The sequence below is a fragment of the Elephas maximus genome, chromosome 3, assembly GCF_024166365.1.
Source record: "Elephas maximus indicus isolate mEleMax1 chromosome 3, mEleMax1 primary haplotype, whole genome shotgun sequence".
Taxonomy (NCBI): Eukaryota; Metazoa; Chordata; class Mammalia; order Proboscidea; family Elephantidae; genus Elephas; species Elephas maximus.
Genome location: NC_064821.1, coordinates 148,797,664 through 148,825,566, shown reverse-complemented (window position 1 = coordinate 148,825,566; position 27,903 = coordinate 148,797,664). Strand labels below are relative to the sequence as shown.

The window sequence follows — 27,903 nt, the reverse complement described above, 5'->3', positions numbered from 1 at the left end:
GGAGGGTTTCGAGGCCTCCGCTGGTGGTGGGAGAGTAGAGACGAAGGAACTGAACTCTTCTCTCACATCCACCCGCCCTACCCACCGTCTGCGGTCCCAGCCCTGGAGCAAGCGCGCTCCCAGGGTTCCCCGGTACCGTGAGGCGCGCGCTTGCTCGGCGACGGCCCCAGTGAAGGCGCGGGATGCTGGGCCGCACGCCGGACCCGGGACAGGCGGAAGCTACTGAGAGACCCCGTGCTTCCCGCCGGGGCGGGTGGGGGAAGGGTGGCAGCCACACCCGGAAGTCGGTCTGGTAGGGTGGGGGAAACTGGTTAGAGCCGAGGCTTCCGGTGGCGCAAAGGGTGTCGGGAGCTGCTCCCGGCAAACCTTCTTCTCAGGCTTCTGGAGGGGCCGCGGTTGGAGCCGCTGCGGCTTCTACGATCTGCGTTCGGGATAAACGGCCACGGGGCTGCCACTGCGGCTTTCCCTGTGCTTTACCCTGTTTGTATTCGTTCCCAGGCGGCCCCCGCAATTCCAGCAGCGGCCGAGGCCGACATGTTGTGAGGCGGTGGCACGGGTATCTGAAGGATGGTTTGGCCGAGGCGGCGGCAACGGCTCCTGGCGGGGGTGGCGGCGGCTCAGGCTCTGTAGAGCCGAGCTCGCTGGGTGTACGTCCGGTGCCTCGGGGAGGCCAGTGCCCCTGGATTTTGCCTCTGCTCCGGCGTCGTTGGGGTCCGGTTAGGCGACAGCTCCTGCCCCGCTGAGGAGACACGAAGGTGGTTGCCCAGCACCTCAAATTTCCGGATCACGCCAAGCTTACCCTTCCTCGGCCCGGCAGTGCTGTCCCCAGAACACTCAGCCCTTCGACTTTCCTACCAGCCTCGCCCTAAATCTCACACACTCGGGTGTTCCCCGCCTGGCCGAGCCAGCTCCTCCCCCCTTATTTTCTGCACCCTCTTCTCAGAGCGCCCCTCAGGGTCACTCTCCGAAGGGGGCCTTTTCAGAAATCTCCGTGGAGTAGTGGACCAGAACTGGGGAGTTTTTAAAAGTCGGGTGCGAGAGATAGGAATGTACGATGGCTTCCTCATCTGGCAACGATGATGATCTCACTATACCCAGAGCTGCTATCAATAAGATGATCAAAGAGACTCTTCCCAATGTCCGGGTGGCCAACGATGCCCGGGAGCTGGTGGTGAACTGCTGCACTGAATTCATTCACCTTATATCTTCTGAAGCCAATGAGATTTGCAACAAATCGGAAAAGAAGACCATCTCACCAGAGCATGTCATACAAGGTAAGTGGTACGTGTGGCGTTTGGATTAAAAGAGGGGCCGGGGGACAGTCTGCTAGTCGCGTGACCCGTTTGTGTCAAAACCTTCATTCCTCTTCCTTGGTAAGTACTGTTGAGTGAAGAAGCCACACGGGCAAGGAGGCAGCTTTTTCCTTAGGAAAATCCCGTTGTGTGTTCTTGTGGTACTTGGCATCCGGCCGATGCAACTAAGGATTGCAAGCATTTAGGTCACCTCACAGCCCCAAAAGATCAGTTCTTGGTAATGGTCTCGATTTACAGCCGAAGCAACAAGAATTGCCTGCCCTAAGTTGAACCCAGATAATGACATTTGAGAAAGGAAGCCAGAAGTTCTCCCTTGGAAAGTTAAAATTCAGACAGAGGAACTTCAAGCAGGAGTGGAAACAGCACCCGTTCTCCCGCTCCACCTATTCAGTAATGTAGAGGAAAGGGTCAATATTCTGAACACATGAATAAAAAAATTCTTAACAAGAATGTATTCAGCTTGGGAAAGGTTATTGGTGTTTAGTAAAGGCCACTTCTTTTTATTTTTCGTTTAAAATAGTTTGATGGTTGTTCATCAAGTTTCCAAGAGTTTCAGTTCTATTATGTAAGGAAAGAGTGAATGTTCCTGCTTTGTTGTGTGGAAATAAATTTGAATGCAACTAAAAGCTTGGATTGGAAGATTGTGAGCAGTTTTTTTCATGAAACATTTCCCTGTACTTTCCTGCTGTCATTCCCATTTAGATGTATACATTTCGTCTTTTACTGAATAGCACTTTTGGAAAATTTAAGTTTTTTTCCCCTCTCGTTTTGGAAAGCATTTAGTCCAGTAATAGGGATTTGGGGGACCATATTCTGATGGTTTCAGGGATGAGAGGCGTATTTACTAGTCATCATGCTTTGGGAAACACTTTTTGTGATTTTCACATGTACTGTTACCCAGAAAGTTGCATTCAAATTGAGGTGAAAACTTGCCTTAAAATCTTAACAGTCTCTTGATTGCTTTTGAAGTCAGGAAAAGAAAAGTTTTAAGTGGTTAATTTAATCATTTTGGTAAGCAGATGGTTGTCTGGCATTTCAGTTTTATAATTTAACTTTTTCAAAGGTGACTTCCTGTTCTACTGAAGCAGAGAACACATCTGCTCATATTCACCGTATCCAGTATTTTACTGTCAATATTGACAAAGGAACTAAAAGATTCATTTTTGATCCTTAACTGACCTGCTGAATGTAGATTTAAAGCATACTCTGCTATTTCAATACATAGGGATTCTTAAAGCTAGTATTTTAATTTTTTTTCTGCCTTTTTGGTGTGCTGAATGTTCTAGCAAGTAAAATGAAAGGCAAGGTGTCTATTTTTGTCTGTTTTTAATTTTACATTGTATGTGTGATTGCTATCATGTAGTCTTTCACAAGAGAATCCCACACAGATAGCTATAATTTCCTTTTACAACTCATTGAAGAGAAAAAAGGACCTTTTATCAACATTGCCTTTCTAATGAAAATTGCAGAAGATTTCAGTAGGATATGCTAAAACATTTGTTTACACCAGAGAAGTGGGGATCGTTCCCAAAATCTAATAACACATTACAACTGTCTTCTTGGGGAGAGTTTATTCTATTCTAGGATATATTTAGATTTCTGATTGACATGATGGAATAAAAGTGCAGCTGTAGCAAGCAGTGTGCTAAATAGTTCAACTTTGGAATATGCTAAATTCTGTGTAATGTATGAATCAGAAAGTTACAGTGAAAGCATTTTTCCTTGTGTACTGAGGGTCATTTATTAATTTTAAAGTATCATGTATTGACTGTTACAGTCTATAAATTTACCTTTTTTTTTTTTAAACTTGTATCATTGCTATTGTTGAGTGGATAAAGGCCCACATTTTTGCCCAAGAATTCTCCCTGGTTTGAGGAGTAGCTTTTAAACGTTTATAATTTCATTTGAACCTCATTTTGCCTAACTATTTTAAAGAATTTTTGTTTTGAGTGGTTAAAAATTTTTTAAGGAAATGTTTAGGGTGTGTATAGTTTAGGTGCTTAAGGTATAGTTTTACAGACTAACTTTGGAAAATTAGGTTGGGAAATCATGTAGATGGGACATTTTTTACACTTTTGTGTCAGCGCTGGTTTTTTAGGACTGTAGGATATATATATATAAAGTGCTATCGAGTCGATTCCGACTCATGGCAACCCTATGCAATGCGTAAGTAAAATAATAATGTAATTTTTAAAATGATATGATTCTAACATGTTGAAGCTTGAATTTTTAGTAATAAGTTTAATGAGCTAGACTTTGCATCAGTACATTTCACATGTTCACATGTCACCTTGTTGTACCTTGTCAAAGCAAATTAAGCATTCTGAGGCAATTCCGTAAAATGGAAGATAAAGTCAAAGCATGTTACTGCCAGTTTATCTATGAAATACTATAACTTAGTTCCCCCCCCCCCCAAATAGTTTACTTATTTTGAGTTTTAAGAAAGAAGATTTCAGATCCATGGACAGAGTTCTAAGTTTTAAAAAGTATTCCTTTTATCTCTTTGCTGTTTTCTGTGAACATTTATTTGTGAATGAGTTCTAACATGTCTCTTGCATTATGGGACAAAGTGACATGGAGAATCCTGGAGAATCCAGAGTTGCAAGCTGTACACTGGAAATTCTTTGGCCTTAGGCAAATCTGTTAGCTAAGGTTTTCCACTTCTGTGTAAATAATATTTAATGGTTTCAGGTGCACCTTGAAATTATTGAGAACCAGTTGGGTTAGAACCTTAAGTGAAATGTGCCACGATAAATTACAATTTTAAAAACTTGTAGTGGTACTGATAAGAATATAAAGCTGAAAGCCTGTTACATTACATTTAATCTTTACATCATGGTGCCATTTGTAAAACCAAAGTGAAAATGAGAATATTTTAGGTGGTATTATTTTCTTCCTGCATTTTTTAATCTCTTTCTACTTTTTTTTTTTTCACATTTATGAGAACAGTAACTGAAAGTAGTGAAAGCTTGAAAAGGTCTCTGAGAGTTGGCTTCCTCAGCAGTTAAGTTGCTCCAAGCTATCTATGATGGACTTTTTTTTTTTTTTTTAACCTGTAGTCCTTTGCACACTGATACTTTTGTAAAATACAATAAAAATGGATCTCTAGAAAAATGAAATGAAAAAAAAGACATAAAAGTTAAAATTTTTATTAGATCCAATGGACATAAATTACTCTGCTAAGTTGCTGTGAAAGTTTTTTTTTTTTTTTTTTAATATTTTATTGTGTTTTAGGTGAAAGTTTACAGAGCAAATTAGTTTCCCATTCAACAACTTATATCAGTGTGTTCCATGACATTGGTTTGCAGTCCCCACACTGTGTCAGCACTCTCCCCATTTCCGCCGTTGGTTCCCTATTTCCTCTTGTCTGGTTTTCCTACCCCTGCCTTTTCACCTTTACTTTTGGGCAAATGTTGCCCTTTTGGTCTCGGATAATTGTTTGTTCTACGGAGCATGTTCTTTTCAGGCGTTATTGTTTATTTTATAGGCCTGTCTGTTGCTTGGCTGGTAGGTGGTTTCCTGCATTGGCTGCAGTTACAAGTCAGAGGGGTGCCTTAGGGCCATAGTCTTGGGCGTGTTATGAAACTTCTTGAAGCTTTCTTTGAATTTCCTTACTTAACTCATACCTGACTTTTAAAGGCAATTCTGGCACAAGTCCATGGACCACACTTTGAGTAACTTTACTCTAAGGTTTAAACCACAGTCTGTTTTGAAAAGTGGGTATGAGATAGCTTTGGGATCATGGCATCTGAGTGATTGCAGAGAATTTACAATAATAATGAGAATGATATATTGCCTAAGTAATACACAGATTTTTTTCCCCAAAGAGACAATTTACAGCTTATCATAATCAGGTAGGATTTTATTATCATTCTTTCTAAAAGTGATATATCGTTTCCTTCTGCCATCCAGCAGTTTCATAGTTGGCACTGTACTAGATACTGCTAAGGATGTAAAGATGAATGATATCCTATTCCTACCCTGCCATCAGTCTCTCATTGTCCCAGATTCCCATGAGTAGTAATACTAAGGAAGATACGGGTCTTAAGGGTCTTCAGAAACCTTTGCCAGGGTGATGATTCAAAAAGCCATTAGTGTATTTTGGCTCTTAATGTATATTAAGTGGACTGCATCACTCCCCTTCCCTCCAACAAACAAAAAGAAATTGGAGAATGCTGACTTATATTTTTTAAAGGTATATCACATAATTATTTTTTTAATGGAAAGCTTGCTTTATGCATTTTGAAGGATAATATGAGTCACACAAATTCATGTTATAACAAAACTTTTCAGGAGTACATTACTTTTGTAAAATAAGATACGCCTGTGTTAATTTTTGCTGGGGAGAAGTTTTTACCCCTTTTTTTTTTTTAAGTAGCTGTCTTGTCTTTCAAACTGAAAAAATGTCCTAAGTATTTTTTTTCCCCCCCTAATATAGTATGGCCTCTTCTGAGTGTAGTTTTTAGATGGCAGAGAGTGGCGGATATGTCTCCAGAAAACAAGAGATGTATGTTTCTTTTACCCACAAAATAATTTTTTTTTCTATTTTTTCTTTTACTCTGTGATCCACAGAGCCAAGGCCATCAACAATCCATAAGGCCTCTTCGTACAAATTAGAGAAGTACCCTTCCTTAAAAGCCTTTATTTCCATCTGCCAGAAAAAAAAGTCATAATAAAAATAGAAATCTATGATGTTTACAGTGCCCCACCCCCCCATATGGTACTCTTTACACACTGAACAACCTGTACAGCCATCAATGGTGGCCCTGCTTAGAGCCATTTCTGCTCTCCTCTAAGGTTCTCCTTTATGTAAGGTGGAAATGACTACTACTACTTGGTAACAAATAATGTAAAATATCCTTATTTAGATGATATTATAATCTGATTATTCATACGTACTAGCCAAAAATATCTTTAAAATTTAGGTTAAAATCAGTGCAGTTTTTGAAATTAAGTTGATGGCTATTCCTGTTGAGCCGTCTTAGTGAGAATTGAGTATTCATTATACATAGTAGCTCTTTGAATAACATTAAATATTAACCTTGGGCATACTTGCAAATTTTTGAAAAGTTTTCTCAGCTGTAAATGTTTTATTTATTTTTAACCCAGGCCCTCCATGTTTAAATGTGGTTTACAGTGGATTTTCTTAACGTCTAGTCTAGTAATTTGTGCCATTTTGAAAGGTTGTCTCTCTTTGTGTTTTTCTGTTAGCTTTGTTACTTTAATATTTCATATTGTAAATATGCTTCTTTGCTGCTAATTTAGGTGTGTTAGTGTATATTTGTATATTTATAATGTACATTTATTTAGGCCCTATACATTTACTAGGGTACTTTTCTAAATTTGAGAGAAAAAAAATAAAATGAATAAAACATAAACCCAAAAAACCCATTGCCATCGAGTTGATTCCAACTCATAGTGACCCTATAGGACAGAGTAGAACTGCACCATAGAGTTTCCAGGAAGCGCCTGGTGGATTCGAACTGCCGACCTCTTGGTTAGCAGCCCTAACACTTAAACACTAGTCACCAGGGTTTCCTGAATAAAACGTAGTTCACATCAATTAAGTAACTCTTATGTGCTAGACACTGTGCTGAATGTCTTATGTTTATTGTTGATTCCTACAACCCTAAAACTAATAACAATATAATAGTGAACATTTTATTTTATATCCTCTGTGGAGCAGGCTATGTTCTTAGCTCTTTATTTATATTAATTCATTTATTCTTCACAGCAACCCAATTTTATGAGATGTAGTCACTGTTGTTATTTTTGTTTTAGAGGTGAGAAAACTGTGAGGCATGGAAGTAAAGGAATTTACCTAGAGTCATACAGCTAATATGAATCAGAGCTGGGACTCAGTCCTTGGCAGCTCGGCAGGGGCCTACATGCTTAAGTACTATATTTTATTGCCACTGGAAGTAGGAAGATATTATGAAATAGGTGCTGTTCTCATTTTGTAGATGTAAAAACTAAGCTATGTATTCAGGGCTATACAAATACAATGATAACCAAGTGTTTAATTCTGGGTCTAATTAATTTCAAAAGGGGGAGATTATTTCTATCTGGGAAGATTAAGCAAGTTTAATTGAAGACTGGGTTTGATCTGGACTTAGGATACATTGCCATCAGCATGAATGTGAGAAACTCTGGTATTTATTGGGAAATATTGAGCGGTCATGTTTAGCAGAAGAATATAGAAATTTAATGGCAGAAGTAGAGCTGAAAAAGGTAAGTGGGCCAGATCCTGGAGGACCTTGGTATAAAAAACCTGTTGCCATCGAGTTGATTCCGACTCATAGTAACCCCATCGGACAGAGTAGAACTGCCCCATAGGGTTTCCAAGGAGCGGCTGGTGGATTCGAACTGCTAACCTTTTGATTAGCAGCCAGGCTCTCAAACACTGGAAATCAGACTTTGTTTAGAATATGGTGGGAAACCGTAAACCATTCTCTTAATTTCTTTTGGTATTGTCTCCAGCAGGTATGATTGAAATACATTATTATGCTTGTGTGTTTAAAAACAAAACAAATATTTTAGCTTCTAGCATTGACATTTAAAAAAAAAAAAAAGCAGTCAATTTAAATGAAAAGTGCAGGCTGCCTAATCACTTATTTTTCCATTCTGTATATCCCAACAAAAACCCTGGTGGCATAGTAGTTAAGGGCTACAGCAGCTAACCAAAAACGTCAGCAATTCGAATCCACCGACCACTCCTTGGAAGCCCTATGGGGCAGGTCTACTCTGTCCTATAGGGCCACTTTGAGTCAGTATCGACTGGAAGGCAATGAGTTTGGTTTTTGGTTTTTGAGTTTATGTAATTAAAATTTAAGTAGTAGTACCTGGTGGCGTAGTAGTTAAGTGCTACAGCTGCTAACCAAAGGGTCGGCAATTTGAATCTGCCAGGCGCTCCTTGGAAACTCTATGGGGCAGTTCTCTGTCCTATAGGGTCGTTATGAGTTGGAATCGACTCGACGGCACTGGGTGGGTACTCCAAGGAACTCTGGTGGTGCAATGGTTAAGCCCTCATCTGCTAATCGAAAGGTCGTCTGTTCGAACCCACCAGCTGCTCTGTGGGAGAAAAGACCTAGTGATCTGTCCCTGTAAAGATTAGAAACCCCAATGCCGGCCAGTTGATTCTAACTTACAGTGACCATATAGGACAGGATAGAATTGCCCCATAGCATTTACAAGGCCATACTCTTTACAGAAGCACACTGCACATCTTTCTCTTGCGGAGCAACTGGTGGGTTCTAACTGCTGACCTTCCTCAGTTAGCAGCTAAGTGCCTAACTACTGCACCACCAGGGCTCCTTCCTGTAAAGATTACAGTTTAGGAAACCCTTTGGGGCAGTTCTATTGTCCTGTAGGGTTGCGATGAGTTGGAATTGACTCAAAGTCACATAACAATAGTACTCTACTTTTTGGCATTAGATTATTTCTTTAAAAAGTTTATGAAAACAGCTTAATATTTGACATAATTAAAGTTGTAAATTATTGGAAATGTCTTAAAGAACTACAGCTTTAACTTGGGAATGTGATTTTGTTAAGGTATGTTTGGTATTCTCTGTGAAGAGCAAGTCCATAGGTGAGAATTGAAGGCATCTTTACTGAAGGCAGCCTGGTTCACCGTAATTGTTGAAAAACTGCAAGAACAGATGAGCTAAGTTAAATTCATTTAATGTGTTTTCCACCCACCTGTGTTTCACCACTGGCTCGGAATACAGATATGCCTTTGGGGCATTAATCAACATTTAGAAGATGGTAAAATAGAATTTTAAATACCATGAGCCAAAAAGAAACTTTATTCCTTGTCTTTCTAGATTTCAGAAGGCGTTTAGAGAATGCATTTTTCTTGTAAAATTTCCTTTCTCAGTGTGAAAAAATAAAGGGAATTTTTTGTAAATGCTTCTTCTATCCTTATAGTTTTCCTTCATCCCAGTTTTTCTGCCACATCACTTGAAAATGTTTTTATAGTGCTTCCTGTTAAGTTTAAGTTTTTAGAAAAACCTGTTGGCTGACTATAAATGAGCTATTTCCACCAGTATGTCCTAAACGTGGCAGTTTGAATATCTTTGCTTTAGTAGTTTCCTGTTGGTATATTAGAGAAAAAATCTTATCAGTTCTTTCACCCTATCCATTTGAAACTTAGTAGAGCATGTATCACCAGCCTACTTTTTTCAAGCCAAATGGCACAAAATATATTTGTTACTATTGACAAACATAATCCAAATATTTGACTTTTTTGTTTTGGGAAAATGCCTGATTTAATGGTGTTTGACTTACCATGAGTGATATAGGAAAAATGTTTTCCTTAGTAAAACTATATGTTCTTACACTGGACCTTTTTTTCTCACAGGAAATGTTTTGGTCTTTTAAAAATTAGTCAGAAAGAAAAGGAATAGTGAAGGCTATGTCTTGAAATGTTTCTAAGTTTTAACTGATTTGCAGTCTAATTTGAACAAATCGATTAAATACTTCAACCCAAGCCACCTGCATAATTACAGTACAGTTAGTAAAATACTACAAAACAACAAAATACCCCTCCAAAAAAACCCCACAAAAGTGTCATGTTCCATAGGTAGGGGAAAAGTAATGTTTTATCATCCTTTTATATTTTCATATTTTCCCCCTAGCACTAGAAAGTTTGGGCTTTGGCTCTTATATCAGTGAAGTAAAAGAAGTCTTACAAGAATGCAAGACGGTAGCATTAAAAAGAAGAAAGGCCAGTTCTCGTTTGGAAAACCTTGGCATTCCTGAAGAAGAATTATTGAGACAGCAACAGGAATTATTTGCAAAAGTAAGTAATGCATTTTAAATTATTTTAATCTAAATTCTATCCTGTTTGCTAACAAAAACCATACTGGTTTCTGAAATCGTTTCCTAAATAATAAACATATGTATCCAGAGAGAGTTCCTTCTTCTCTGGCTGAAGTTTGATCATGGAGTCTGATTTTTAAATCTGGCCAGTTCGTCTCTGGTTTTTATACCAGTTAAATATTTGCAACCTGTTTTCTAAAGAGAGCAACTCCAAACAACTTCTTTGATTTTACTCTGGTGATTTTTTGAGACAGAATGATCATTTAAAAGTATGGAAAGTACACCTAAACATTCTTAAAATTTTAAGTGATGGGCTGGTGAGAAAATACTATATCATTTTATAATGAATGACATACAGGAAAAACCTGATTAACTTTGTAATTAAGTGTTCAGTATACCTTTAAAACACTGTAATCTTAAAAATTCTTACAAGGCTCATGGAGCAGAGAAAAAGAGAAACTTTTTTCCTTTCTTGCTTGCTAAAATTTTGATGCTTATCCTGTGAAGGGTTAGCACAGAGTACTAATGACCCTCCATTTAAAAAAAGAAAAAAAAAGAGGAGGTGGCAAGGCTGTTTTTCCCTACTAAGTTCTGGCCTCTCATTTGAAATTTTAAGACAGTTTTCGAATGAATAGAAGAGGTGAGATTTCTTAGCAGGTATTGTAGTAACCATTAGAACTGGAAACTATCATTTTAGATAATCTCTTACATATAAGCATCATAGCTGATTTCCATGCAGCCAGAACAGTGAGTTCCCTTTATGTGAAAAAGCATTGAGTTTTTTTGGGGGGCGGGGGTAGGGGGGCTTTAAGTGAAAGTTTACAAATCAAGTCAGTCTCTCATACAAAAATTCATTTATACCTAGCTATATACTCCTACTTGCTCTCCCCCTAATGAGATAGCACACTCCTTCCCTCCACTCTCTATTTTCATGTCCATTCGGCCAGCTTCTGACCCCGTCTGCCCTTTCGTCGCCTCTCCAGATGGGAGCTGCCCACGTAGTCTCGTGTGTCCACTTGATCCAAGAAGGTCACTCTTCACCAGTGTCATTTTCTATCCCACTGGTGAAGATGGTCCAGTCCAATACCTGTCTGAAGAGTTGGCTTTGAGAATGGTTCCTGTCTTCAGCTAACGGAAGGTCTGGGAACCATGACCTCCAGGGTCCTTCTAGTTTCAGTCAGACCATCAAGTCTGGTCTTTTTACGAGAACTTGAGGCTTGCATCCCACTGCTTTCCTGCTCCCTCAGGGGTTCTCTGTTGTGCTTCCTGTCAGGGCAGGCATTGGTTGTAGCTGGGCACCATCTAGTTCCTCTGGTCTCAGGCTGATGTAGCCTCTGGTTTATGTGGCCCTTTCTGTCTCTTGGGTTCATAATTACCTTGTGTCTTTGGTGTTCTTCATTCTCCTTTGCTCCAGGTAGGTTGAGACCAATTGATGCATCTTAGGTGGCTGCTTGCTAGCTTTTAAGACCCCAGAAGCCATTCTCCAAAGTAGGATGCAGAATGTTGCCTTAATAGATTTTATTATGCCAGTGGACTTAGATGTCCCCTGAAACCATGGTTCCCAAACTCCAGCCCTGCTACTCTGACCTTTGAAGCATTCAATTTATTCAGGAAACTTCTTTGCTTTTGGTTTAGTCCACTTGCACTGACCTCATCTGTTTTGTGTGTTGTCTTTCCCTTCACCTAAAATAGTTCCTATCTACTAATTGGTGAAAACCCCTTTCCCTCTCTCCCTCCCTCCCCACTCTGGTAATCTTCAAAGAATATTTTCTTCTCTGTTTAAACTGTTTTTAGAGTTCTTATAATAGTGGTCTTATACTATATTTGTCCTTTTGCACCTGACTAATTTTACTCAGCATAATGCCTTCCAGATTCCTCCATGTTATGAAATGTTTCACAGATTCATCGTTGTTCTTTATTGATGTGTAGTAGTCCATTGTGTGAATATACCATAATTTATTTATCGATTCATCCGTTGATGGGCACCTTGGTTGCTTCCATCTTTTTGCTGTTGTAAACAGTGCTGCAGTGAACATGGGTGTGCATATATTTGTTTGTGTAAAGGCTCTTATTTCTCCTTTGAGTTTTAGTTTGTGTCTCTAAGTCTAAGGTGTGTCTCTTGTAGATAGCACATAGATGGATCGTGTGTTTTTTTATCCATTCCGTCACTCTCTGTCTCTTTATTGGTGCATTTAGTCCATTTACATTCAGCGTAATTATGGATAGGTATGAGTTTAGTGCTGTCATTTTGATGTCTTTTTTGTGTGTGTTGTCGACAGTTTCTTCTTCCCACTTAGTTTTTTGTGCTGAGTAGTTTATATATTGTCTTTTCCTCTTATTCATTCTTGATTTTGTTTCTGCTGAGCCTCTATTTTTTTCTTGTATTTTATTTTAATGAGTAGGATTGTTAGTCTCCTTTGTGGTTACCTTAATGTTTACCCCTATTTTTCTATGTTTAAACCTAACTTTTATTTCTTTATATCACCTTGTCTTCCTCTCTCCATATGAAAGATCTGTGACTACATTTCTTAGTTCCTCTTTATTGTTTTAATGTTGTCTTCTTTAACCTAATGACATCACTGTTTCCCTGTTTTGAGCATTTTTTTTTCTCTTGATTTATTTTTGTGATTTCCCTGTCTTGGTTGACATCTGAGTGCTCTGTCCAGTGTTCAAGTCTTGGGTTGATATATATTATTGATTTTCTAACCAGAGAACTCCCTTTAGTATTTCTTGTAGTTTTGGTTTGTTTTTTTTTACGAATTCTCTAAACTTCTATTTATCTGGAAATGTCCTATTTTGGCTTCCATACGTGAGAGACAGTTTTGCTGGATATATGATTCTTGGCTGGCAGTTTTTTTCCTTCAACGCTTTATATAAGTCATCCCATTGCCTTCTTGCCTGCATGGTTTCTGCTGAGTAGTCCAAGTTTATTCTTATTGACTCTCCTTTGTAGGTGACTTTTCGTTTATCCCAGCTGCTCTTAAAATCCTCTCTTTAGCTTTGGTTTTGGCAAGTTTGGTTATATGTCTTGGTGACTTTCTTTTGAGATCTGCCTTATGTGGAATTTGATGAGCATCTTGGATAGATATCTTCTCATCTTTCACGATATCAAGGAAGTTTTCTGCCAACAAATCTTCGACAATTCCCTATTTTCTGTTTTCCCTCTCTGTTCTGGTACTCCAGTCACTCTTAGGTTATTTCTCTTGATAGAGTCCCACATGATTCTTACGGTTTCTTCATTTTTTAAAATTCTTTTATCTGATTTTCTTCAAATATATTGGTGCCAAGTGCTTTATCTTCGGTCTCACCAATTCTGCCTCCCACTTGCTCAATTCTGCTCCTCTGACTTTCTGTTGAATTGTCTAATTCTGTAATTTTATTGTTAATCTTCTGAATTTCTGATTGCTGTCTCTCTATGGATTCTTGCAGCTTATTCAAATTTTCATTGTGTTTTTGAATAACCTTTTTAATTTCTTCACCTGCTTTATCTGTTTGTTCCTTAGCTTGTTCTGCATATTGCCTGATCTCCTTCCTGATCTCGTTCCTAATGTCTTGAAGAGTTCTGTGTATTAAGCTTTTGTATCCTGCCATCTGGTAATTCCAGGAATGCACCTTTATCCAGAAGATCCCTTGATTCTTTGTTTTGAGAGCTTGTTGAAGCGATCATGGTCTGCTTCTTTATGTGATTTGATATTGACTGTTGTCTCTGAGCCATCTATAAGTTATTGTATTAATTTATTTTATGTTTGCTTACTGTATCCTAGCTTCTTGCTTTGTTTTGTTTTGATATGCCCAAATGGGTTGCTTGAGTGAGCTAGCCTGATTATTTTCGCCTTTGAATCTCTGAGGTCCTGTCAACAGATGAGTAGAGCTGTTATCAGGTATATGAGCCTAGGAGTCCATTCACTTTTCTCATATGGATTCAGCTTAGGTGTCCAGGTAACTGGTCATCGAGTGTGTGGTACAGGCTCTGTCCTACAGTCTTAGAGGGGCAGGGATGATTGGTGTAGGTACAGGTATCTGGTTGCAGCAGGGGGTCATGCTCTGAACAAGGCAGGGGGCTGACAACCATCCCCCAAGTGTCTGTGAGGAAAGCACATCACTGTTCCCTAGAGCACACAGGTGGGTGGATTCTGCAGACACAGCATGAGCACCCAGTGCTTTTGGTTGTACGGACTGGAAGGTACCAGTTATCCTTGGACCCCTGTCACAGGTGGCTGGGTGACCTGAGTGGAGCCACCAGTCCTTAGGCCACTGATGTTGGTAGGTGAGGACCCTGTTTAATAGGCAAAGCGGTGTCAAACATCAAACTCCCACCCACTTTTCCACTGCACAGCTCAAACAGCTGCAGTCTGCCAGCAAGGGTCTGTTCTGCTGAAATAGGCCCACACAGATCCATGCAGGGGCAAAAGGTATTCAAAGTCTACAGACCATTTATGCCTGGACAGGAGCCGTTTCTGTCCTGAGGTCCTCAGGTTAGCGGAGCCGGCAGATTATCTTTTCCCCCAATTGTGAATTTATTCCTTGTCTAAGGCTGGGAGAATGGCTCAGGGCGTGCAACAAGACCTATCTCAGGCCCAGGGAAATCAACAGCCACTGAAGCTGGCTCGGGGGTGTGGTAAAATATATGCAAGTGCTTAGCTTTTGCTGAGAGCACCATTATTCTCTGGTTCTGGAGGTGTGAGGAGGCTGTGCAGCTGGCTGTTTCTCCCTGAGGAAACTGCGGCTGAACGCTACCACCAGTCCACTGCAGTTGCTCCCGGGAATGGTTCCTGGGGGTTCCCGGCAGTTCAGGTCCAGCAACTCCTTTCTGCTTCCAAACCGTCTCTCCCTCCCCTGCCACTCAGTCCGTTTTCTGACTTTGCCTTTGATGTTCAGGGCTCCTAGGTTGTCATGAGTATAATTATTTCACTTGTTTTTTCGGGTCTTTGTTGTAAGAGGGTTGACCGGAAGCATCTGACTACTCCGTCATCTTGGCCCCGCCTCTGAAAAAGAGTCAAGTTTTTAAGTGGTATCAGGGACTAGGCACCCGATACCAATTAAACTAATAAGAAAAATAAAAGCTTACTAACATTTGTTCAGTTTTTACCATTTGGTGGTCAAGTAATTTAACTTATATTACCTCAGTTAATCCTCACAGTAACCTATGAGATAGGCACTAAAGAGGAAAAGTCTAAGGCAGGCATGAACACATGCAAACAATACTGTAATCCATGTTATAATCCATATAAATATGAGGAGCCAAAGAAGTGATGATCTAAAAAAAAAATATTTTAATGGCTATTTATTGATTCTCTGCTATTGTGGGTCACCTGAAGAGTGCTGAATTCAATGAGATGAAAGAAAGAAGATGCTCTGTTAGATGCTGTACTAACAGAATTTTTATGAAATAATGTTTTATTGTACCCATTTTACATGTTAAGAAACAAAACTCAGAGGTAGAGAAACTTGCATGAGATCATTCGTTCATTTCTTCTACAGATGTTTATTTACTTTTTACCAGACTTTGTGCTTTTTTTTTCTTTTTTTTTTTTTGTGCTAGGTAGTAGGCTTACAGCAATCAAGAAAAGAGACGTGGTTCCCATCATAATGGAACTTAGTCCACTGGGAAAAATTGACTTAAATAAAACAGGTTTAAGTTCATACGGGTGGGAAGTGTTGGAGCCTAAATTCAAGCTTGCATCTTCTGACTCAAAAATATGTGCTCTTTCTCCAATACCATGCTAATGCTCTAGCCACCATTTTGTCTGCTTAAATTTATTTTGGACCTTTTAAATGGAATATGCTATATTCTTGCCAGGTCAAAGAGATAAGTTAAAGAAATAATTTACTACTTGCCAAATCTGTATTCACCTCTCTGCCCCTGTCATTTGATCCCCTCCCCCTGCCCCTTATCTCCCTTCTATCTTACTGTGGCCTATGGGCAAAGATCCCCTAGTATTTCTTTGCTCTTGTGAGAAAGACTAACAGACCAGAGAGGTGAAATTATAGTAGCTGCCTAGTACTTCTTTTCTAAAATCCTAAGTATGAAAGGAACTAAGTAAATGTAACATCTGTTTATCATTTTTCTTTCTTTTCATTTTCTAGACTTTATTTTAAATAGTAACAAGAATAGCTTCATTTGGAGCTTTCACTGCTAGCAGCAAATATTTGGAAAGCAGGAAAACCCATTAGTACATCAAAATTAAAGTTAACTATAAACTATAAATGAGTCATTTTCGTATGTGGAAGTGAGAATCTTAAAACATAATGAAAATCTCCAAAAGAAGAAGTAAATTAGGAAGTATATGCCTACTTACCTCTCTTATAGCCTCATTTTGGAAGAAAAAATATTTGGGATGGATTGGGTAGGATGCAAGGGAGGATAAAGGAAATTAGAGTAGCTAGCATTGAAGTGCGGAAGTAAATACAAAGGAATTGTGTTAACCGACAATGATTTTAAAGGCATAGGAATGCTTTTTATATTCAGAGAGAAAAGCATGTGAGCTAATATGGGGCCATGGTATTTTAAAGTCAGTTAAATTTGAAATGTAACCAGTACATAACTTTTGTAGACCATGTAATAAAACTTTTGTAGAGACTTGAAATTATGCAAGTTTTTGTTTTTGTGCGATGAAACTAAACCTGTTTAGAGTTGGTTAAGAGCCCTGGTGACGCTTAGGTGCTAACCAAAAGGTTGGCAGTTCGAATGCAGTCACCGGCTCCGTGGGAGAAAGACCAGGTAATCTGTTTCCATGATATTTACAGCCAAGAATACCCAATGGGGCAGTTATACTCTGTCACATGGGATCACTGAGTTAAAAATCCACTTGACAGGACCTAATGAGAATAACATAGTTGATTTAGGCCGTAATAGAAAATATGTATATATTTTATTTTATATATTTTGTATATTTGATTTAGGCCATAGAGTTTTTAAATTGATTAAATTTGTATATTTGGTTTGCCCTACAGTTTTCTTACAAACTCTTAAAATGTTTTTAGCGAAGCACTCTTAGTCTACTTTGAACTCTTTGGGTATTCCTGCCATAAAAATAAATATGCCTGTGTCAGAATGTCTTCCACATTTCTTTATAAAAATGGGTAAAAATAATTACTAGAGAGAATACCTGTTTTTTTTTATTATTGTGCTTTAAGTGGAAGTTTACAAATCAAATCAGTCTCTCACACAAAAACTTATATACACCTTGCTGTGTACTCCTAGTTGCTCTCCCCCTAATGAGACAGCCTGCTCCCTTCCTCCACTTTCTCTTTTCGTGTCCATTTTGCCAGCTCCTAACCCTGTCTACCCTCTCATCCCCCCTCCAAGCAGGAGATGCCAACATAGTCTCAAGTGTCCACCTGATCCAAGAAGCTTACTCCTTACCAGCATCCCTCTCCAACCCACTGTCCAATCCAATCCGTGCCTGAAGAGCTGGGAGAGTACCTGGTTTTTAATTTTCTAAGCAAAAAAAAAAAAATTTTGTTTACTGTAAAAAAAATTCTCTGACCCATTTTTTTTCTTTCTTACTCTTTCAGTCTTCATTACTCACTTCTTCCTCTTTTCCTTCAACCGTATGTGGGTCTCCTGCATCTCCAAACAAAAAAAACAAACTAGTTGTCATCAAATTGATTCAGACTCATGGCAACCCCGTGTGTTTCAGAGTAGAACTGTGCTCTGTAGGGTATTTTCATGGCCGTGACCTTGAAGCTGCTTTTGGTAGCAGACCTTTCTTCTAGGTGGCTTTGAACCACCAATCTTTCAGTTAGTAGTGAAGCACTTAACCATGTATGCCACCCAGGGCCTCCCCTGTATCTCCTTATACCCCCAGAACTGGTCTGTCTTTTGCTATAATGATACATACTACTGTCTTTTGAAAATATATGCCACTTATTCCTTAATTGTATTTTGACATCTGTTCTTACCACAGAGACATCCTAACACCAAATTCAGTGTCTTTTCTGTCAATTCTCATTCTTTTTTTTTTTTTTAATTTTATTTTGCTTTAGGTGTAAGTTTACATCGCAAATTAGTTTGTCATTCAAAAATTTATACACAGGTTGTTTTGTGACATTGGTTGCAATCCCCAGATTTTGTCAGTACTCTCCCCCTTTCACTTTCCACCTGGATTCCCTGTGTCCATTCGTGCAGTTTTCCTGTCCCTTCCTGCCTTCTCGTCTTTGCTTTTGGTCAAGTATTCCCCATCCGGTCTTGTATACTTGATTGAACTAAGAAGCATGTTGCTCCTGTGTGATATTATTTGTTTTATAGGGCTATCTAATCTTTGGCTAAAAGGTGGACTTCAGGAGTGGCTTCAGCTCTGAGTTAGTAGGGTGTCCAGGGGCCATAGTCTTGGGGGTTCCTCCAGTCTCTGTCATGTGTCTTTGGTTTTCTTCATTCTCCTTACTCTGGATGGGATGGGACCAATAGATATATCTTAGATGGCCACTCACAAGCTTTTAAGACCCCAGATACTGCTCACCACAGTAGGATGTAGAACATTTTCTTTATGAACTATGTTATGCCGATTGACCTAGATGTTCCCCATGAACATGGTCCCCAGCCCTCAGCCTCAGCAGCTCTTTCCCTCAAGGTATTTGGACGTGTCTAGGAAGCTTCTATGACTTTACCTTGGTCATGTTGTGCTGACTTCCTCTATATTGTGTCATCTTTCCTTTCACCAAAGTTAACACTTGTCAATTATCTAGTTGGTTTATTTCCCTTCAGATTCATCCATGTTGTGAGATGTTTCATGGATCCATCATTGTTCTTTATCCTTGCTATAGGTTTCTTTTCTTGTAGTGACTGTTTGGTTAGGTATTGGTATAATGCTAGCCATATAAAATGAGTTGGGCAGCATTTCTTCCTTTACAATTTTCTGGAAGATTTTGTGTAGAATTAGCATTGTTTCTTCCTTAAACACTTGGTAGAATCTATCAGTAAAGGCATCAGAATCTGGAACTTTCATTGGAAGATTTTTTAACTACAACTTAAATTTTCTTAATAGATACAGGGTTTGAGCCATCAACCTTTCAGTTAGTAGCCAAGCACTTAACTATTTATGCTACCCAGCAACTCCCTTGTATCTCCATGTATTCCCCAAATCCTTCTGTCTTTTGCTATGATGATATATGCTACCACTTTTTGAAAATATATGCCACTTAATCCTTACTCCTTGTATTTCGATATCTATTCTTACTGCAGAGACATCCTAACACCAAATTCAGTGACTTCTTTTTTCTTTCAATTTTCATTCTTGAGGTTTTTGTTTTTAATGACATTTAACATAGACTGCTTCCTTTATTAGTCTCCAACACTATGGTTGCTTGATTAACGTTCCCCTGAGGTAATAACGTTTCTTCTTGCATTTCACTACCACCACCGTTTTATTCTCCCTATCTCTATCCTTTGATCATTAAGTTTTAAGTCAAAATTCAATTAACGTGTGAGTTCCTACTGGTATGCAAGACATTATATATGGTACTGCGGGTATACAAAGACAAGGAATATTTCATTCTTCGTCATAAGAAACTTAGTATCTTGTAGGGGAGGTATAATGTAGGTACGCTAACAACTGTAGTATGAGGCTGACTGATTTCATGAGGCAGATGCAAAGAGATCCCAAGTACAGAAAACATCACATCAGATTTTGAGGGTGCAGGAGTTAACTAAGGAATCGTCCCTCAGCCTGAAACCCATCTTTCTGTGCTGTGCGATGCTGGGGCTACTACTCCGCAAACCACGTTTCTATTTTGCTAGCTGATTCCCTGTCAGATTTTGCTGCCGGTAGGGAGTTCTAGAAGGAGATTGCAAGGCTGGAGGAGGAAGAAAGGACTTGTTCCTTCCTTTGGTTTCCTATGGCAGGAGCTGAATCCAGTTTGCAGTTTCTCTAATACAGAGCCATCCTGAACATGCACTCGCTCCTCGGAGATGTGGGTCCAAACTGTTGGAACACTCCTCCAAGCTCAGAGATACTTACTGGTACCATCAGATCTGTGCCTTGTCTTCAGAGGCCTGAATTTCAGCTCCATGATGTTACCCGTCTAAACTTCTAAGTTTCAAAAATTCTCACCTCTTTTCTTATTCCCCCCAGTTCTAGAATTGGCTGTGTCCTGTAGTTGCCACCACCATGATCTCTTAGTGTTCTCTTACCTTTTCAGTCGCCTAACTAACAACTTTATACTTGGTTAATAATCCTTTATATAAAAGTCTTTCTGTTCATGTAATTAGTGTGGTTTCTATCTTCTGATTAGACCTGACTGTTACAGGGGTAAATCAGGAAGAACTTAATGGAGAAAGTAGTTATTTCAGTTTGACTTGAAGGAAGGGTGGAATTTCTGTAGGTGAAAATCAGGAAATTGAGTGAATATCAGCATACACAAAGGTAGTGAAAATGGGGAAGTATGTGTATACGGTATTTGGGAAACGTTTTATACTCCAGGTTTTTTTCTGGGGGGGAGCACAAAGTACTTGTTAGAGGAAAAGATTAGAGAGAGGTTGGAGCAGGTGTTAATTTGGAGGGTCTTAAACTCTAGGCTGAGAAATTTGAACTTAATTGGTAACAATTAAATGAATTTTTTTTTTTTTTAAGTAAAATAATAACCTGATAAGAATTCTCCTCTAGGGATGTTTGGGTAAAAGATTAATGACAGATTATTTTTAAAAATGAGGAATATACATGGTAAAAATCTTAATGTTAGAGATTATGCCAAGTATCGTTTTTCCCACAGACTATTCATTCAGAAAACACTGAGGGCCTGTGTGTTAGGAATGCAACAATGAATTTGAAATATGAAAGCAGCCTTAATTCTTAAGTCTGGTGGAGAAAAAAGATAAATACTCAAATAATTATTAAAATTAATAGGTAAGGGATTGCGAAGAGAATTATGGGCATATGATATAGGGCACAAAATGTGGCCTGAAAGTGTCAAGAAGGACTTCTTGTCTTGTGTTTTAAAGGATGACCAGGGATTAGCCATGCATAAAGGAGAGTATGAGGCAGGCTTAAGGAACAAACAGCATTGTATTGATAGCCTAATGGGAAATTGTAAGATCTTTCAAGAACAAGTTCTTTTTTCCCTTTTTGGGGTAGTTTTTCTGCTAACAGGTGATACCAAATCAAGAAGGTGCCTTAGCTATTGCAACAGTTCATATAATGCATACTGTATCTGGACTTCAAAAATCCCGCGGTTTTCATAGAGGATATATCAAATGAGTGGATTTTAACTACCCCATTTACTAGAATTCAGTCCTTATTGAATGTCTTTGCTCTAGTGTGTGTATGTGTGTATACAGAGAGAGACATATATAGGGTGGGGAATTGTGATAGGAACGCAAAAGAAATATCAGGATAGCTGTTGTATTCATTTACAATAATTTCCCCCTAAGAGTTAGAGGTACTGTACTAGAGAGCTTTTAAACCACAGAAATAATGTTTATATTGAAAAATATGTACATCAAAATTGTAAGATGAGGGGACAGAAGAATCAAATGAAAAGAAAGGAAGAGAGAAATACAGGGAAAGGAACCAAGGAAAAAATAATTGTGATTTTCTATCATCATTTTCAGCATCTTAAATTGAACGAAAGGCATAAAAGGAGACCCTTACAAAAGAGACAAGTCTGTGACATTCTCCTTTGACCTGTATAGTTGACAGAAAAACAGTCTCTGACTGTATTTCTCATAGAGCTCATGCTCTCCAGATGTACAACACTTATATAGTGGTTGGAAAATATCCAAGTTGGATAATTACTGAATCTGTAATTGGCTTAATCTGTATTTAACCAAAATGTGTATTTCGTGGGTGTGGGTGTGGGTGTGTGATTTTTAAAAAAATTATTATCAATTGGGTGTTTTTTTTGTTTTGTTCTGTTTTTATTGTTTTGTTGTGTAGGCTAGACAACAACAAGCAGAACTGGCCCAGCAGGAATGGCTTCAAATGCAGCAGGCTGCCCAACAAGCCCAGCTTGCTGCTGCCTCAGCCAGTGCATCCAATCAAGCAGGATCTTCTCAGGATGAAGAAGAAGATGATGATATCTGAAATTTGCCAGCTGAGTTTCTATTTCCTCTATAAATGTTTTTCCCCACAAGAAAACAGTGAAAGAAATGCTTCTCTGTAGTTTTGTATGCATCTTGGTGGACTTGCCATTGGTATTCTAGGGATGGCTGCTGTTAAGTTTCATCTTTTGTGTGCTATACATGTAAAAACTGTCTCTTTGAACTATTGAAAATTTAAGGTTCAGTATAATACCAATTTTGAATTTTTAATGGTGTTTATGAAATTTTAGATAGCAGTGAGTCCTTTATTTGATCAATAAACAGTGTTACAGAAAACTTCAGGTTTGTAAAAATACAGTAAAATTTATACAGAATCTCTACATCCGCATTTGCATTTCCTCTGCCCTTTTAACTAAACTAAAAATTGGGGATTTTAAATTATTTTGGAGGGGTGTGGTACAGTAGACATCAGATCAGTTTGGTGAAAAAAACTGAGTTCAGTTCTGTAGTATCTGAATTTTTTGCCTTTTAAAATGAGTATATATACAGGCAATAAATATATATGCTCAGGTAAATATACTTGTTTAAAAAAATTTCAAAACAAGACATTAAAAAAGTAGTAAGGAGTAGGTTCAACAGTAGTTGTATAAATTTGGTGGGTTTTGTTTTGACTTTGTTTTTGCTTTGTGTATTGGTAAAAGGTACAGTTTTATTATGGCATAATTTATCTTGAGCTTATTACATTTCAAAGATAGCCCCATTTTGAGAATTGTCATTATTCTTACAATTTCACTCCAATTTAATAATTGTTGTTAATAGTATTACTTGCTTAGTTCATCCATGTTTATATTATTCAAGTATATAGATGGAACTTGTGAAACAGTTGAGTTCCGTTGGTTTAAACTAAAGTTCATGAATATTCAGATCTTTGCTGGGGGAAAGAAATGAAAGTTAATGAGTATGCTTGCTATAAAAGAGGGATTTTTGTTTGTTTAATTTAACTTGTAGTTATAGTTTACTTACTGTTTGTTTTTAGCATTACTTTTACATTTTCTTGACTAGATGACCTGAAGAGTCCAATGCTACCTTTTAAAATGACACCAATCTCTTTCATCATAATTGAGTGATAGCTTAAAAAAAAAAAGATTGGTTTGGTTTGGTTTAAGAAAGGGTTACATAACTTACCAGCACTATATGAAACACAAATAGTTCATTTTAACCTGCTAGTTAAAGGGAAGAAGCTTTAATTTGGCTTCAGTAATAAAGTACGGGAGTGATTGTTGTAGGCATATAGCATGTTGAAGAAATGGCATATTGCTCATATTTTGGAAACAGAAAGGAAAAGTCCCTTATAGTATGAAGTAATCTAAATTCCTGTGTGAATTGCCAAACCTTTAAATTTCTATATTTACCAAACCCAAAAATAGATTGTAGCTGCCATGATTCCAATTTTAATTGGAAAGCTAAATATAAGTGAAGTTTACAAGTATTAGATTTCTTAATGATCATATTTTACAGTTTTAGAAAAAGTGAAATATTGTCATACATTTATTAAGTATATTTCCCCCATGCAACAAAAAGGTTATTTTTGCTGAATGTTTAAGTTGGCTTTTCTAATTTGTACTGTAACATTCTTACACTTTATTTTAAGTATATCTGTTTCTTAAGTAAACAACTTAGATATTTTTCCACACCTTTTTTTTTCTGATGCAGAGTTCAGGTTGATTAATATTTTACTGCATCTGGTAATGTATTATATATTTGAAACCTAGTGTCCTTTCATTTTGACATTCTTGTGATTTCATATGCTGTATTCTTCAAGCAATAAAATTCTGATGTGTTTTATAAATTGTTTTTATATTTAATGAGCTGTACGGACTAGTGGGAGGAGATCTTATTAAAGTAAAACCTGTAAAAACTAGAACCTGTGTAAGGCAGAAACCTGTCAGAGAAAAAAGACTCAAATATTTTCCACTAAAACGAGTGATAGAAAAGTGGTAAGATTGCACCGTGTCAAAGGCGGAAAATTAGTGAGACCTGGAAAAATAAGGCAGTCCCTTCAAGTTCCAGCTCTAACAGGTTTCACTGTATTACCATTTGACTAGGGTATGGGTAGTTTCAAGAATCTTAGGCCCAAAAGCCATCTTGGTCATTTGGCATGCAGTGCCCACCTTTCTCACTTGTTTACTATTATTTCAGAAAATGTGTTGTTACTTGTATTTTGTAATGTACAGACCTTAGGATCCAGGATAACAAAGCTAGTTAAGTACTGGTTTACTTTTAGATTACTTTCTAGCATTTTAAGGCACTATTCTGTCAGATGTTGAAATTTTTAGACTCTTTTGGAGCAAGAAACAAAATCTTTAGGGTTCTTCAAAAGTAAAGTTGCTGTTCAGTTTATTTATCTCATTCCCTTTAATATACGTCTGTGTTTTTCAGCAGATAATCAGACTGATAAGGATTGAAAAGGCACCAATTTTAAAAACAGCACATACCATACAACAGAAAAATGCACAACTTCATGAAGGTTTTTGCAAATCAAACATGTATCACCAGCTCTCAGATCAAGGAACAGCGTTATGAGTACCCCAGAAGCACCGTTCTTGCCCCTTTCTAAACACTATCCTTTTCCTCCTTAGAAGTAACTTCCTAACTTTTAAAACCAGGTTAGTTTTACCTGTTTTTTACTTTATATAAAAGGAATCATATATACTTTTTTGCTCAGCATTATATTTTTGGGTATATTAGTTTCCTGTTGCCACTGCAACAAATTACTACAAACTTAGTAATTGAAAACAATACAAATTTATTCTCTTAGAATTCTAGAGATGAGAAGTCCAGAATGAGTTTCACGGGACCAAAAAGTCAGGGTGTTGGCAGGGTTGGTTTCCTCAGGAGGTTCTAAGGGGGGAATGCATTTCCTGGCCTTTTTCAGCTTCTAGTGGCTGCCTGTGTTCCATGGCTTGTGGGCTCCTTCTTCCATTTTCAAAGTCTGCTTCCATTATCTCATATCCTCTTACTTAGTCAAATCTCCCTCTGCCTCTACGTTTAGGGCCCTCCCAGATAATCTGGGATAATCTCTTCATCTCAAAATCCTTAACTTAATCACATCTGCAAAGTCTCTTTTGCCGTATAAGGTAATACAGGTTTCAGGGACTAGGACCTAGATATCTGAAGGCCATTATGCAGCCTACCACAGTGAGATTTATCTATAATGTTGCATGTATTTATACTTTACTCATTCTCATTGCTGTGTGGTATTTAATTTATCCATTTTTATTATATCTAAAATGTATTTATCCATCTTCTGTTGAGCATTTGAGGAGTTTTTAGTTGTAGGCTATTAGGAACAGTGCTGTGGTGAACAGTTTTTTTTTTTTTTGTAACTAATTTTGTTGTTGTTGGGAATATATACTACAAAAACACACCAATTCAAGTTTCTGCAGGTAAAGATTATCTCAGGCCAGTAGTTTCAGCGGTTTATTCAGCCTCCGTGGCTCCAGAAAGTGTGGATTCCATGAGAATTTCAATTTCTGTTCTGTGTTTTTCCCCTTTTGATCAGGATTCTTCTATAGAATCTTTGATCAAGGTGCTCAGTAATGGTAGCCAGGCACCATCCAGTTATTTTGATCTTATGGTAAAGGAAGCAGTTGTCTGTGGTGAACATTCTTATATATGTCTTTTGGTGAGCATATGTGTGCATTTCTGTTGAGTATATACCTAGGGATGGAATTATTGGCTCAGGGGTATGCATTTATTCAGGCTTAATGTATATTACCAAACAATTTTCCAGAGTGTTTATAAGAAGGCATCATTTTAATATGTGCCATACTAATGAATTACTCTAATGGTCTAGTGGCCTGAGAAGTATTTGTTCTTGTTACCGACTGACACAGATTATTGCTCATCAGAAGAAATACAGGTTTTAAATAATCATAAGCAGTATGTTGAGTGGAAATTAGTTGTAGAAAAACCTGCTTTAATTTTTTAATTGAATTTTTAAATTACTTTGTTATAAAACCAAAAAACCAAACCCATTGCCATCGATTCCAACTTACAGGGACCCTATAGGACAGAGTACAACTGACCCATAGGGTTCTAAGACTATGTATGTAAATCTTTACAGAAACAGACTGTCAAATCTTTCTCCCATGGAGCAGCTGGTGATTTCCAACTGATGACCCTTGTTATAAACTTATTCAAATTTACAGGTATTTCCTCATATAGGTGGTCCCTAAATTATATATACATATCCAACTCATGTATGTGCAAGGGCCATCAAGAAGAATTATTCAGTCCAGACAATTGGGTTCTCTTGGGTTTTTTGTCTTCTTTTCCTTTGTCCCCAACAGTTTGGCCACAAGTCCATCCCTAACCCCTGTGTTTTCACCTTGCCCCAGGACATAGAGTAAGACTGGCCCAAGTGCCTCCACTTGTCATCAGAGTTTGCTGGGCCCTTGTCCTGTTTCCTCAAAATAAAAGAGGTACCCTTACTATTTATATGCAGACTTGCTTTTTCCTATAAAAGATGTAAGTGAAAGGAGAAAAGTAGGGAAGCAAAGGAGGTAAACTTTCAACTTTTGATTAATTTTTACCACTTTACCAAAACTTAAGCTCCTTAGTAAAGTCTTAGAATAGAGTTTCTCAACCTTAGCATTATTGGCATTTTGGGCTGGATAATTTTTTGTTGCGGGGGCTCCAGTGTGTTGTAGGATGTTTAGCAGCATCCCTGGCGTCCACGCAGTAGATGCCTATAGCAGCTCCCCTCCCCCCATGTTTGACAATTCAGGAATGTCTTCAGACACTGCCAAATGATGTTCCCTGGGGAGCAAAATTGCCACTTGTTGAAATCCCTGCCTTACAATGTGTATGTTTCTACTTTTAGGATGGAATACTGGTGAAAAGGCTGTGAAACCGAACCTCCATTAGAACTAATACATGGTGTCAGTGAAAAAGACAAAAAAAAAAAAAAAGGCAATTTGGAGAGAGGAAGCCCAGTGTTAAAACGTGTTCCCTGGAAAGCCAGTCTTACAGGAGGCTTTTGCCTCCACATCTGTTGCTCTCTTCACCCCTTAGAGCCACAGTCCACTTCTCATAACTCTCTTTACCTGCTCCCTGCTTTTTCACCATAGCCACACCCAGTTTGAAATAGGTCAGGTGTGCTATCTCGTTAGTACTTCTTTTAGCATGTTATTTTTGAGTGCATAGGTTTATATATTGAGAACTGAAACAAGGAAAGTAGTGTAGTGGGAATGCATATATAAAAATAATTTATAATATATGATAAACATGATATGACCAAAGGGGACCAATTCTTTTGTACTATATCTTTACATATGTGATTTCATTTACTTACCACCTATGTGAGGTTGATAGTTCCAGGATGGCAGACTCGCGACACAGGTGTACCATTAAAAGTAACAGGCATACTCGTGGAATCAAATTGACAACTCGAAAGATTAGATAGGAACCTTAGGGGGCAGTGAGTTTATGTTAATGGGGGAGAAACAACTCAGAAAAGGAGGGTGAGAATGGTTGTACAACTTGAAAAATGTAATCAGTGTCACTAAATTGTACACGTAGAAACTTCAGTTGATGTGTGCTTTGCTGCATATATTCTCAACAACAACAAAGTAGATTTTAAATAGTAGCAGGCATACAATATGCAAGATTTTAGATTATTTATGAAACTCCCTATCTCATGCATAATATGGTGTGAAGAATAATGTAGTCTACAGCTACTTTCTTTCAGTTTCCTATTATGTATGTTTCTTGCCTTTGTACATTTTATGT

At 38.1% G+C, this 27,903-nt stretch overlaps 1 protein-coding gene across 1 annotated transcript; it reads left to right on the top strand.

Moving 5' to 3' along the window:
- Nucleotides 1-328: 328 nt before the first annotated feature.
- DR1 (down-regulator of transcription 1) lies at nucleotides 329-23,951 on the top strand. The gene is made up of 3 exons (XM_049879756.1): nucleotides 329-1,274; nucleotides 9,950-10,113; nucleotides 22,007-23,951. Exons 1-3 carry the CDS (start codon nucleotides 1,055-1,057, stop codon nucleotides 22,151-22,153), a joined length of 531 nt encoding a protein of 176 aa, XP_049735713.1. The 5' UTR covers nucleotides 329-1,054; the 3' UTR covers nucleotides 22,154-23,951.
- Nucleotides 23,952-27,903: the final 3,952 nt, after the last annotated feature.